General features: G+C 48.1%; 1 protein-coding gene across 1 annotated transcript; it reads right to left on the reverse strand.

The window, feature by feature from the left end:
- Positions 1-2,318: 2,318 nt before the first annotated feature.
- Positions 2,319-12,059, reverse strand: foxn1 (forkhead box N1). The gene is made up of 5 exons (XM_033046380.1): positions 11,814-12,059; positions 11,495-11,622; positions 10,410-10,506; positions 5,502-5,709; positions 2,319-2,921 (listed from the first exon to the last, which is right to left on the reverse strand). Exons 1-5 carry the CDS (start codon positions 12,057-12,059, stop codon positions 2,431-2,433), a joined length of 1,170 nt encoding a protein of 389 aa, XP_032902271.1. The 3' UTR covers positions 2,319-2,430.
- Positions 12,060-14,880: the final 2,821 nt, after the last annotated feature.

Consider the following 14,880-nt stretch of genomic DNA (forward strand, 5'->3'; position numbering starts at 1 on the left):
GCTAGAAATCTGAATGAAAAGCAGAACATGTTGGAAACCCCCAGCAGGTCGGGCAGCATGTGTGGAAAGGAAAACAGTTCACAACTGTTTTACACCAGGACCTTTCATCTGTCCTGTCGGGCAAATTGAACAATGCTCTGATTGGGATGATCTTTTGAGGTCAAATTATCTGCACGCATCAATTAATACTGCTGGCCCCGATCTTCAATGCATCGATACCATGTGTGAACTCTGCTTTTTAATATCAAAATCCAAAGGATGTAACTACTGTTTGTGCACCTAGTTCTTCGATAATTAGTCAACATTCCTAAAGTGACTGTGATAGTTTATGAATTGTATTTTTTCAAATTCTGTTTCTTTCTTTCACCTGTTCATGAGAGTTGCCTGCTAACCAGCGCGCCAACGTGCTGGAGAGTTGAAGTGAAATGTTTAGGTGTTTGATAAAGTTGTCTACTGTTTATTGGTTTGTCGGGATACGGGCATTGCCAGTGAAGCCAATGTCCCCACTGCCTCTCAGACAGAGGTCTTCTGCTGCTTTCCAATGCCCTGGTGCACTGAGAAGCTGCAGGTCGGCACGAAGGAAGACATCTCAGGGGGACCCGTGTGGGAAGTCTTGTCTTCAGAGCACATGTGATGTACATCGAGGACCAGGGAAAATAGGGCTACAGGAGGGAGGGAGGGATGTATGTTTCAATGAGGTCTCCTCCCAGTTGTCTAAACTCTAGGCAATAAGCCTCCACTCTGCTCAATCTCCTCGAAGATCTTCCCAACTTCCATGGAAGCAGTCTGATGAAGCTTCACTGCACTCACTCTGGCAACTCTACCCTTTCTTAAGTAAGGAGACTGATAGCACAGTAGCTAAGTGTGGCCTCTCTAAGGCCCTGTACAATTCTGATAAGATTTTCTCATCCTGTAATCAAACTCCCTCATAATAAAGGTTATCGTACCATTTGCCTTTTGACTGCTGGTTATGTGGCTGCTTGTTGTCCTGTTTAATGGCACCCAGGCCCCTGTCAACATCAACCCCACCCGATCTCGCCTCATTTAAAAAAATAACTGCACTGTCAAGTGCACTATAGTGGGTGTTGGCCATCTCAGTTGGCAATGCCGTGTTCCACCTGCTCTGACCTCACTCAGCTTCTCCATATCCCCCTCAAGTCTCTTCACTTCCTCCTCTCCCCCACACAATTATTGTCAGTAAAGCTCGAAATAAGCCATATGGTCTCTCAGCCAACTCGTTGATCTTCTAGGTTGTGAGTGGCTGGGGTCTGAGCAGCGACCCCTGTGATGGGCCACTGGTCACAGTCTGACAGCCTAGGAAGCATACGCTATTCCCACTCTATGCTTTCTGTCCGATAACCGATTCTTAATCTATGTTGGTACATTACCACCAACTCCATGAGCCCAAAGTAGACAAAAAGTGCTGGAGTAACTCAGTGGGTCAGGCAGCATCTCTGGAGCAAATGAATAGGTAGCCCTTCATCAGACACAGTTGAGAGAGGGAAATTAGAGGTATGGAAAAAATACAGAACAAATCAGAACTGGCCCTGGTGACCAAGGAAAGGTGGAGCCCACAATGGTTCATTGGTGGAAGAGGTGATAATGAGGGGCAACAGTGAAACTAGCAAGGCAACAAGGGTGGGGGAGGGACAGAGAGAAAGGGAATACAGGGGTTGATTGAAATGAGAGAAATCAATATCCATGCCACTGGGTTGTAAGCTGCCCAAGCAAAATCTGTATTTCAAGATCCCTCTGCACATCAATGCTGTTGAGGGTCTTGCCATTAACTGTAAAATCTCCCCTTGCATTCAACCTCCTAACATAGAAACATAGAAAATATGTGCAGGAGGAGGCCATTCGGCCCTTCGAGCCAGCACCGCCATTCATTGTGATCATGGCTGATCATCCCCTATCAATAACCCGTGCCTGCCTTCTCCCCATATCCCTTGACTCCACTCCTAGAGTGCAACACCTCACATTTACTTGCATTAAACTTCATCTGCCATTTTTCCACCAGTCTCAGCAACTGGTCTATACGCCACTGTATCTTCTGGCAGCCTTCCTCACTGCACTCCTCCCATTTTGGCATTGTCAGCAAACTTATTCATTGGAGTTATTCATATACGAGCTTGAATCCCAATGATGAAGAGCAGGAGCTCGCTTGTATACCAGGGCGAATGAGATTAATGTGGAGATAAACATCGGATAACAACAAAGGGCAGGACCTGAACTCAACACCTGGTGTGTGTATGTGTACGTGTGTATATTTACATGTGTATGTGCTCGTATGTGTGTGCTCGTATGTGTGTGCATGTATGTGTGTGTGTGCATACAATCATCAACTGAAGCATCAGAGGAAGGCTGTCCTCAGCTTGAAACTGTTAACCCACAGCGACCACATCTCTCTCCACATTTAAACCCAAGCCTTTTTTATCCAGGAGTGTCATCAGCCTGAGGCTGGGGTTTACCTTGAAGTTCGAAGTCCATGAGACTGGGATTAAGGGCATCGATGTCCGTGCTGGGATCTCCTTCCACGAGGATGTCCCGTGCATCCTTGGCCACCAGCTGCTGGCTGTGCAGGTGGCTGCTGCTGTGAGCAATGCTGTGGGTCGCTAGGCTCTGACCTGACCGGCATGGTTCCAGCACGCCCTCGTCTAGGGCTCTGCTCTGCCCAGGCCGATGAGGTTGAGGCAGGGATCTACGTTTGGAGAGGTCCAGGCGGGCGTTTGCCCGAACTCTGCCCCGGCCGTGTGGGTGAAGTCGAGGGTGGGCCGGTGGGCACTGAGACTGAACCTGGCCCAGATACTGGGAGTGGGGAGTGTCCCAGGAACACAACCCAGCTTCAAGGTGTACGGGAGGTGGCACCATCACTGGAGACTTGCTATTATCAGGCTTTGTTCCAATCAATCTATCCAGTTGATCTGTTAAAAACAGTTGAATATAATGATATTATCATACACAGAAATATTCTACAGGAATGCTCACCCTCACTCACCCCCACTGGTCACTCTGACTTCTCCCGTAGATTTCAATGAACATAGATTGAACAGCACAGCACAGGAACAGGCCCAATGACTGAGTCAAACATGATGATCGGATCAACTAATCTCCTCTGCCCGCCTGCACGTGACCCAATATCTCTCTAGTCCCTGCATATCTGTGAGCAAGATTATTAAAAAATGAAGCGGATTAAGCAGGCTTTATTTCTAGAGGAATGGAATTTGAAAAGTAGGTAACTAATGTTGAACTTTGAATAAACCACACTTGGAGCATGTAAAATTTGTGGTGGGATCAACAGACTGGATCCAGGGAGGGTGTTCCTGCTGGCTGAGGAGTCCAGAGGAGCTGCAGGAGATAGGGGTGGTCATAGATATCTGTATTTACCATGAAGAAGGACATGGAAGCTGGGAATTCACGGAAGAGAATGGAGATGTCCCGAAAGATCAATATTACAAAAGAGGAGGTGTCGGCACTCTTGTGGCACTTGATGGTGGATGAATCCTCAAACCGGACTATGGGAAATATGGGTATAATAATCCCCATCTTCAGGGGCATTGGAAGAGATTTTCTCTCTTCGCTATGGGTGAGGTACCTGAAGACTGGAGGGCGGCTAGCCGCCAAGATGCTCTTTGTTTGAGAAGGCAAGGATGCGCCAATGAGCCTAACCATCAGTGGCGGGAAGATTACGAGAGGGGATTCTGAGGAACAGGATCTACCTGCATTTGGAAAGGCAAGGACTGATGAGGGATAGTCAGCATGGCTTTGTGTGTGGGAAATCATGCCTCAATGATTTGAGAGATTTTTTTTGAACAAGCGACCAACAGGATTGACAAGGGCAGGGTGGTAGATGTTGATTACATGGCCTTTCGCCAGGCTGCTCTGGAAAATTGAGCACTCATGGGATCCAGGGTGAGCTAGCTATTTGGATATAATATTGATTTGGTGGAAGGAATCGAAGGGTGGTAGTGTAGGGATGTTTTTCATACTGGAGGCCAGCGACCAGTGGTTAATCAAAGCTAGATCTGTTGTTTGTCAATATTAATGATTTGTATGAGAATTGAGGTGACATAATTAGTAATGTTATGGTTGACTTAAAAATTGGTGTTGAGGTGGAACAGCGAGGAAGGTTATAACAGCATCTAGACCGAATGGAAAAACGAAGAGCAAATCAGACAAGCACAAAGTGAGGCATTTGAGAAGTTAATCCAGGCGAGGGTAAACATAGTGAATAGTAGAGGACTGGAGAATGTTGGAGGCCAGAGAGGCCTAGAGATACAAGGATTCCCTGAAAGTGGTGGCATGTGCAGACGGGTGGCAAAGGTGGCATTTGGCACAATTGCCTTCACCAGAGAAGGCATTGAGTCTACAATACAATACAATACCGTTTATTTGTCATCTGAACCTCACATGAAGTTCAAACAAAATTTGGTTTCCGCAGTCATACAAGAAAAGAACCAAGACACACACCAACACAATCCACATAAACATCCATCACAGTGAATCTCCTCCTCACTGTGATGGAAGGCAAAGTCTTGTCTCTCCCCTAAGAGCTAGGATGTCATGTTACAACAGTACAAGACACTGGAGAGATCACACTTGGAGTATTGTGTGCCGTCTGGTTACTAAGATGCAGGAAGGCAGAATTCTCAGATTTTATCCTTTAAAGCCACACGTTAATCAGAGAAATTAGCAATTTAATTTCTGTGCTGGAGGTGATAGTGGAGGCATAGAGGGATACAGATCAGGTGTAGGCAGAGGCGATTAGTTTAACTTGGCAGCATGGTCACACAGATGTTGTGGGCCGAAGGGCCTGTTCTATGAAAAAAAACTACCCACCCACCCATCCCTTGGGCACATCCTGCCCATTTGTCTGTGGTTCCCACACTGGCCTCATCAGTGCTCTTGAATAGTCAGGGTGTCTGTCAGGGGTTATGGGGAGAAGGCAGGAGAATGGGGTTGAGAGGGAAAGATAGATCAGCCATGAATGAATGGCGGAGTAGAATTGATGGTCCAAATGGCCTAATTCTGCTCCTATAATTTTTTTTTGTAGTTTTAGTTTTAGAGATACAGCATGGAGGCAGGCCCTTGGCACACCGAGTCTGCATCAACCAGCGATCCCCACACACTTACACTATCCTACACACGCTAGGGACAAATTACAATGATACCAAGCCAATTCACCTACAAACCTACACAACTTTGGAGTGTGGGAGGAAACCGGAGATCGCGGAGAAAACCCACCAGGTCATGGGGAGAAAGTACAAACTCCATACAGACAAGCACCGGTGGTGAGGATCAAACCTGGGTCTCTGGCTCTGTAAGGCAACAACTCTCTCGCTGAGCCACTGTGCCACCCTCTAATAATAACATGAATTAATCAGCAGCCTTGGAGCCCATGGACTGGAGTTGGAGCAGGTCACCCTCGACCCGAGGGACTTCCTGAGGAGATGGAGCCCAGCAGCAACACTGGCGAGGCTGGCAACCGCGGGCTCCCCACTCACCTGGCTTGGCCATGCTCTTCCTGACTGCTGTGGGGTCTTTCCTCCTCCACTTCTGCAGCTCCTCCTGCATCTTCTGCACCTTGCTGGGGTTGAGGGCCCACAAACAGCCCTTCCTCGAGTTGCCCCCAAACTTGTTCTCCACTTTCTCAAAGCACTTGTTCAGGGAGAGGTTGTGTCGCACGGAGTTCTTCCAGCCGTCCGGTGCGGTCTGCAACAACGAGGGCACACACCGTGGTTTTTACTTCACCAGGCTCTGCCTATCCCCGTCCCATTGTCGGCAGAACCCGGGGCTCAAAGTGACGGTCAGTAATAGACAATAGGTGCAGGAGTAGGCCATTCAGCCCCTCGAGCCAGCACCGCCATTCAATGTGATCATGGCTGATCATCCACAATCAGTATCCCGTTCCTGCCTTCTCCCCTGACTCTGCTATCTTTAAGAGCTCTGTCTAGCTCTCTCTTGAAAGCATCCAGAGAACCAGCCTCCACCGCCCTCTGAGGCAGAGAATTCCACAGACTCAGGCATCATGACTGCCAGCCAACAAGTCCTCAGTCACCACCTCCACACTGCCTTCACCGAGTCTGGGTGAGGGCTGGCTCTGTATTTTGGCACTGATGCCATGTCATGAAAATGGGGGTCAGTGATGGAGATTTTAGTTTGATTGATACAGCATGGAAGCAAGACCTTCAGCCCATCCAGTCCATGCTGATCATCCATTCACATTAGTTCCATGTTATCCCACTTTTTCATCCGCTCCCAACACACACGGGGCAATTTGTAGAGGCCAATTAACCTGCAACCCCCCACATTTTGGGCCGTGGTTGATGGGCTGTGGGTTAATGCTGGTAGTCAGGCTTGGAGATGGGCTCCCATTAAGATAGATGGTCTTATTATTCATAGATAGATGGTCTTATACATTCATTTCTGGGGATCTGGGTGTTGCTGGCAGTCATTGCCCACTCCTTACTGCCCTAGTGAAGATGGGCGTGAGCTGCCCATGGAACCGCTGCAGTGTTTCTGATGAAGATCTCCCACACCAAGGTTGGGAATGCAGATCGGGATTTACACCCAGTGACTACGATATACGACCAGCGATAAACTTCAACATAAGACAGTGAGTGACTCGAGGGAGAATGTGCTGGGTGGTCAAGGAGACAAACAGCGCAGTAACCGACCCTTCCACCCACTGTGTCTGGGTTCGTTTTCCATGAAGTAGAGAAAGCTTGAGGTGGGGGTTGATATACATCGCGATGAGAGATATGTGGAGAGCGTGATCAGTTAGAAACATTTCTCCAAATCAGAGGTATCTAAGACTAGATGGCATGGATGCAGGAAACGATGCAAGTGGGTTAAAGAGGATCTGAGAAAGAATCTTTTCACCCAGAGGATAGTTGGAATCTGGAATGTAACCATATAACCATATAACAATTACAGCACGGAAACAGGCCATCTCGGCCCTTCTAGTACACGAGGAGGTGGTGAAGGCAGACTCTCACACAATGGTTCAGAGGTGTTTAGATATTAAGCGGTGACTCCCAATAGTCTTGCCAACGCATTGAAGGTTGGTACATGGGCTGATGAAGATAGTGGGCATAGATGTGATGGGCCGATGGGCTTTTTGGCTCTAATGCACATATAAACTCACTAAGATATCTAATACCGTCTCAACTATATTTTGCTGCAGGATTGTACCATCCCCCAACCTGAATTCTCCACGGTGACTCTAGGTGGAAAATACTCATTCACACCCTCATGCGCCTGTGGCTAGTGTCAGGTGGTTGGAGGTGATGTCGGAGTAGCCTGGGCATGTAACTGCAGGCTTTGGTGAGACTACACCTGGAACACTAAATTCAGTTTGGGGCCTCATAATCTTAAAAAAGTGCAGCTGCCACAGAGGGCGTGCAGGTACACAAAAATGCTGGAGAAACTCAGCGGGTGCAGCAGCATCTATGGAGCGAAGGAAATAGGCAACGTTTCGATCCCGGTCCATAGATGCTGCTGCACCCGCTGAGTTTCTCCAGCATTTTTGTGTACCTTCGATTTTCCAGCATCTGCAGTTCCTTCTTAAACACAGAGGGCGTGCAGGTTCCCTGGACTGGTGCCAGAGGAAATGTGTAGGAAGGAACATCAGATGCTGGTTTATACTGAAGGTAGGCACGAAATGCTGGAGTAACTCGGCGGGTCAGGCAGCATCTCTGGAGAAAAGGAAGAGGTGACGTTTTGGGTTGGGAAGTGCCGTGGGGCTGATGAAGGGTTCCGACCCTAGTCCTTTCCTCCAGAGATGCTGCCTGACCCCCCCCCCCCCCCCCACCCCATAAAGTTACCCCAGCATTATGTGTCCATCTTCTGGTCCCAGGGATAGCAGGCTCCATGAGGAAAGATTGAGCAGACTGGGATTGTGTTCTCTGGAGCTTTGCAAAACCGGAGATCTCATTTCTTCCAGGGTTTTCTCGACAGGCCGGCCAGCTTCCTGCGAGGTCTAGGAATAGGCATCAGTCTCGGCAGTAGGCGTCAGCTGTTTGAGACTGTGATGGGATAAATGTTGTCACTCAGAATTTTTGGAATTCTCACCCCCAGAGGGCTGTGGACATTCGGTCACAGTCAAAGATCAGTTGCTTAATGCAGCAATTGATAGTTTGCAGGCTTTTTAGTTTAGTTTAGTTTAGAGATACAGCACGGAAACAGGCCCTTCGGCCCACCGAGCCCGCACCGGCCAGTGATCCCCACACATTAACACTATCCTACACCCACTAGGGACAATCATACCAAGCCAATTAACCTATAAGATCTGTCCGTCTTTGGAGTGTGGGAGGGAACCGAAGATCTCAGAGAAAACCCACGCATGTCACAGGAAGAAGGTACAAACGCCGTACATATGGAACTCATAGTCAGCCCCTGTCACACTTTCCCGAGTTACTCACGAATTCTCCCGTGTTTTCCACTTGATTCAAACTCGGAGAATGTCCGTAGCGAGGCCGTAGGATTCCGTGGATATTTCGTAGCGGCTCGTAATGCCAGCCGTAGGTACTAGGGGCATTTAGTCGGGACATTTTTTCAGCATGTTGGAAAATGTCCACGAGTAAAAAAAATAGCCCCGAGTACCTCCGGCTGGCATCTCCAAGTTTGAATCAAGAGGAAAACTCGGGAGAATTCGTGAGTAACTCGGGAAAGTGGGACAGGGGCTAATAACACCGCGTCAAGCCCGTACCGACCAGGGTATTAAGGGAATCAGAAGTCATGTGGTTAGCACAGCATTAATTAATCATTGTGCCTGGGTACAGGGGGATCAGCGCTCAGGTGTAGATTCAGGAGACCCCAGGAGATAAATATTCTGCAGTTTCATGTTGCCCTTGGCAAAGATTGAGTGATTGATTTGATTGCACGATACGGCATGGAGACAGGCCCATCAGTTCACATTACCCGTTCATACCAGTTCCATGTTATCCCACTTTCTCATCCAATCCCTTTACATCAGGGAAAATTTACAGCAGCCAATTAACCTGCACGTCTTCAGGATGTGGGAGGAAACAGGATCACCCATGATCACAAGGGGGACGTGCAAACTCCACACAGACAGCACCTGAGGTCAGAATCGAACCCAGTTCTCCGGCGCTGTGAGGGGTTTGGGGCTGGACGTTCTCCGTGCTGCGTGTGGTGATTGAGCACTACCTGCTGGTCACACAGGGTCACTGCAGCTTGTTGATAGTTAAGGCGTTGGGTTGTTGAGCTAAACACTCAAGGGGGTTCCTGCAGCAGGAGCGTGCAATGATACAGGGGGGTGGGGGGAGGGGGCGTGGAATGACGGGAACTCAACATAAACTATTGACTAGAAACACCTTTTGTGGAACAGGTTTGCAATATGCAAGGAATATGACTATTGTACCTGCTCACCTGACAGTTAGATGTACGATGATGCATCAGATTGAGTCATAGAGTCTTACAACATGGGCAAAGGCCCTTCGGCCCAACTCGTCCATGCCGACCAGGATGCCCATTAAAGCTAGTCCCATTTGCCTATACTTGACTCACTAAACCTTTCCTATTCATGGTACACAAATTAAAAGTATTTTAAATGTTAAAGTACCTGCCTCAACCACTTTATCTGCCAGCTCCTCGCATATACCCACCACTCTCTGTGTGAAGCAGTTATCTCTCAGGTTCTTATCTTTCCTCTCTCACCTTAAACCTTTGACTGCTTGTTCTTGATTCCCCTACTCTGGGGAAAAGACTATGAATTCTCCCTATCTGTGGCCCATATAATGGATATAACTGCAGTTGTATGGGATCGGATTTCTTAATTCCCTGAACATGATCATTACTTACTTCTTTTTGTCTGATCTATGCTTTTGGATCCACAATAAGATGTATAACATCATCAACAGTGATTGTTATTGGTGGGGGTGGGGGGTTAATCTCACTCATCTCCTCCCAGCTCTTCGCATCGTCCCAGGACAGGTTGTCCAGACACAGGAACTCCCTGGAGCTTTCATTCCCTCCATGTAAACTACCACAATTCACTCAGCGGAACTGTTTTTGTAAGTAAATAAATTGTGCGGGAAGGAACTGCAGATGCTGGTTTAAACCGAAGATCGACAAAAAGCTGGAGTAACTCAGCGGAACAGGCAGCATCTCTGAAGAGAAGGAATGGGTAACGTTTCTGTTTTTGGCTTTCGTTTTTCGTTTCGCTTTTTGGGTCTATCTTTTGTAAGTAAATAGCTTGGATTTCAATGACGTTTACAATTATAAGGTGGTTGTGGTTGTTGCACCCACTCTCACTGCTTGAGTCCTTGGAAGTGCTACACAGAGCTGCCGGTGGTAACAGGTCCTGACTAGCTCAGTGCTTTGCTCAATGAGACATGTAGTTAGTTAAAGCTGTTTTGTCCGATCAAAATGCAGGGGTGGAATCTTACCTTAAAGTAAGGGAAATGCTCAGTCATGAAGTTGTAGATGTCGCTGACAGGCAAGCTCCCTGTTTTACTGTTCTTCAGAGCCATGAAGATCAGAATGCTGAGAGGAAGCAGGGACACACTGAGGGAATGTGCTTGTTATTGACACAAAACAAATCCCTTCCCAGCTGCTTGGTCTCTCACACAATCTCCGTCTGATTTGACCCAGGGACCAACTTGAAGGTATTTTAGAAACCCACCCCTACACCATCCACCCCCCCCCCCCATTGCCAGTTGCCCCAGGACCAGATCACCCCCCCTCAGCCCATCCCACCAACACTTGCCCATTCCCCCAACACCAACCAGCTCCCCATCACTATCCCACTACCCAAAATCAACCCACTCCCCAACACCACTTCCCCCAGGATCAGTCCACTCCCCCACCACTAGCCCACTCTCCCAATACTAGTCCACTCCCCCACCGCCACCCACTCCTCTAATACTAGCCCACTCCCCCACCACTAGCCCACTCCTCACCACTAGCCCACTCCCCCACCACTAGCCCACTCCTCACCACTAGCCCACTCCTCACCACTAGCCCACTCCCCCACCACTAGCCCACTCCTCACCACTAGCCCACTCCTCACCACTAGCCCACTCCCCCACCACTAGCCTACTCCTCACCACTAGCCCACTCCTCACCACTAGCCCACTCCCCCAACACCCCCTGGCTCCTGATACAGCAATATTTAGATTTTAAGTGATGATGAATCTTTTGTTCAAATCCCTGTACAGCCTCAACCCCGCCCAGTTACAAAACCTCCGATATTAAGACACAACCAAAGATTTGTTCAAAATTATGGATTTCAAAGAGTTTTCTTAAAAGTTACATGCAGACCTCAGTCCTGTATTTTTGAGCCCTGCTTCAATGCTGCCTCCTTTTCATTTCTTACACAGGCACAAGTTCTACTGAATATCCACCAGGCCGCTCGGCCCACTTTTCCTACGCAGTCTCGTGACGGTCAGCTTCTTGCCTCAGATTAGCATCAGTACCAGTTTGAACAGGGTGACAGTCACAAGGGTAGGCCGATCACTGGGGCTGACTTTACCTGTATGAGTAGATGGGCTTGGGGTAGAGCAGGTGGTGCATATCCTGGTTAACGTGAGGTGCAATCCTTTGGTAAGAGTACGGGACAGTCGGTGGGATACCCCCAGAGTAACCCGTCATAGCAGGGTACTGATAAACAAAGACAAGTTCAACAGTTATATGTCTGGACTGAAGTCAAAGACTAACTTGGATCTGCATAGACCAGTATGTCTCTGGAACTATCATTTCAACATCCTCACATGTAAAGCTAATTTGAAATGTAAAGTTGTTCTCATCTTGCAAAGCTCACACTCAATAACCCAGCACTGGCCAGCCTTTACATCTTCCCCAACCACATTCACCTCCGCTGCTTGTGTCTGAGCTATCCAGCTCCCGTATACCTTGTATTCCCCAGTTTCCTGATCTTCTCTAGCTCCCAAACCTGTAAAACCAATACTTGTACAGTTCTCATTCTTGTTTTCAATTCCCTCAGTGACCTCTTCACTCCCTATGTCTGTAAACTGATCTGGCCCCATATCCCCCAAGACCTGTCCTCTGTCCTTGACTCTGGTATATCCAGATTCCATCGTGTTCATTTATGATCCTCCGTAAAAGTTTGCACGTTGGTTTGGTCGGCCATATATCCTGATACTTTTTACATGGGTTGGTCAAATCTTATTTGATAACTCTCCTCAGGAAGGCAATACATAAAAGCAACTTGTTTCTGCTCCTATAAACCCAGAGTCTAAACATGTATCTGAGAGAAAACACAGTATTGGATTGAATTGAATTGCATTGAATGATACAACAAGGAAACAGGCCTTTGAACCCACCGAGTCATGCTGACAATCGATCATGTTCACACTTTTTCTACGCGCTTCCACTTTTGCATCTAATCCCTACACACCAAGGGCAATTTTACTGAGGCCAATGAACATACAAAACCCGCAGGTCTTTGGGATATGGGAGGAAACCAGAGCACCCAAAGGAAACTCATGCAGTCACAGTAAGAATGTGCAAACTCCACACAAACAGGACCTAAGGTCAGGATCGATCCCGGATTCTTGGTGCTGTGACACAGCAGCTCAAGCAGCTCCATCACTGTGTTCTGCTGATTCCTAGTTCAGTGGCAGGTTCATGCCAGCATGATAGTATTCCATTCGGCTTGAAGGGCCGAATGGCCTACTCCTGCACCTATTTTCTATGTTTCTATTTGTCAGTGGAACGCACTCTGAAGGAGATATAGAGTCATACAGCACGGAAACAGAGCCTTGAGCCCAACTCAGCCATGAAGACCAAGGTGCCCCATCTAAGCTAGTCCCATTTTCCTGTGTTTGGCCCATAGCCCTCTAGACCTTTCCTATCTATGTAGTGGTCCAAATGCCCTACTACCTCCTCTGGCAGCTCATTCCATATACCCACCACCTTCTGTGTGAAAATGTTGCCCTTCAGCTTATTATTAAATCTCTCCCCTCACAGTTTAAATCCGTGCCCTCTAGTTCCTGATTTTCCTCTGCATTCACCCTGCCAATGTCCTCATGATTATATAAGATTGCACCTCGGCCTCCCGTGCTCCAAGGAATAAAGTCCTTGTGTGCAAAACCTTTCCCTATAGCTCACGCCCTCGAGTCTTGGCAGCGCCCTCTGCATTCTTTTCAGCTTAATAACATCTATCATGTAATTCACACCTGTAGCTCTGTGCACAACACACTGGGTCTCCAGTCCTACACCCATGGGGGAAGCATTGGAACCCAGATGGCCACCTATTGATCAGCAGACTGGGATGGCAGCTAAAATTGGGTCATCTCATCTCATCCATGTAAGCTCTGGATATATACTGGTTGGGATTCACCAGGTGACTGTTAGACTCAGAACAAGACACCAGGGCTCTCAGCCTGGGTACTGGGGAGTGGGAGGCAGAGGGAGGTGCTTCACAAAATAACGCAAGTGGCAAATGTTACTTTGTCACTAGACAATCTCCGGCCATTGCTGTTAGGACCGGAGGCGTTGGGTTGCTGGAGAGCTCGAAGAACTAGTTGGAGCTTGCCTGGTTGCTGACGGATCTCAGGCAGGGGTCTTTAGCCAGATGTCAGCCCCTCAATATATGTCCAAGCAGTAGGGTCGGCACGGTGGCGCAGCGATAGAGATGCTGCCTTACAGCGCCAGAGACCCGGATTCGATCCTGACTACGGGTGCCGTCTGTGTGGAGTTTGTATGTTCTCCCCGTGACCTACGTGGTTTTCTCCAGATGCTCTGGTTTCCTCTCACACTCCAAAGACGTACAGGTTGGTAGATTAATTGGCTTGGGTAAAAATTGTAAATTGGCCCTAGTGTGTAGGATAGTGTTAGTGTGCGGAGATCGGTGCAGATTAGGTGGCCTGAAGTGCCTGTTTCCACGCTGTATCTCAAAACTAAACTAAATTCTGCACCCGTTTCAGAAGGGAGAACTGATTAACACCTTAATCCATTCAGTTTAGCTTATTGTCACGTGTACCGAGGTACAGTGAAAAGCTTTTGATGCTTGCTAACTAATCAGCAGAATGACTATACACGATTACAATTGAGCCAATTACAGTGTACAGATAGATACATGATCCCTCTGGTGTTGGGCATATTTTGCCTGCAGTAATTGTACACTTTTACCCAGTATTGCACCTGACAATTGACTAAAAAAATGTTGTGTCTGCTCTAATGTTTAACAATTGGGCACTGCCATTCCCAGCCACAGGCAAGGCTGCAGATTTTATCTGATCATTTGGTGTCCATGCGATGGGCCGAGATGGCTGCATTGGTGCTGGTCCCCTGCAGTGGGCATACCTGCTGCAGCAGAGCAGGAGCGGGGCAGTAATCATGCATTGCTGGAGAGCGGTAGTGCAGCAGCTCAGGGCAGCTCAGGGCAGTCTGCTCAAACCCACAGCCCACCAGCGCTTCACTCTCATCCTTGCAGTTCTGGCCCTGGAATAGAAGCATACAAGAAGCACAGATAGAGTGGAAAACAAGGCGTACGGCGAGCTTCCCTTCATCAGTCGGGGCACAGAGTACCAGAGTCAGGAAGTCATGGTGAAGCTATATACACATTGTGGACAGGCCACGTTTGGAGTATTGTGTAGAGTTCTGGTCAGTACATCATAGAAGGATGTAGTGGCTTCGGATAAGGTGCAGAAGAGGTTTACAAGAAATTAGCGAGGCCACATTGAGACTATTGTGTACAGATTTGGCCACCCTATTTTAGGAAAGATGTTGTTAAGCTGGAAAGGGTACAGAGAAAATTTACAAGAATCTGCCTAGAGACGAGGACCTGAGCTGCAGGGAGAGGTTGAGCAGTTGAAGACTCTATTCCTTGGAACACAGGAGGATGAAGGATGATCTCATAGAGGTGTATAAGATAATGAGAGGAATAGATCAGGT

Source organism: Amblyraja radiata, chromosome 28 (assembly GCF_010909765.2).
Source record: "Amblyraja radiata isolate CabotCenter1 chromosome 28, sAmbRad1.1.pri, whole genome shotgun sequence".
NCBI classification, from domain to species: domain Eukaryota; kingdom Metazoa; phylum Chordata; class Chondrichthyes; order Rajiformes; family Rajidae; genus Amblyraja; species Amblyraja radiata.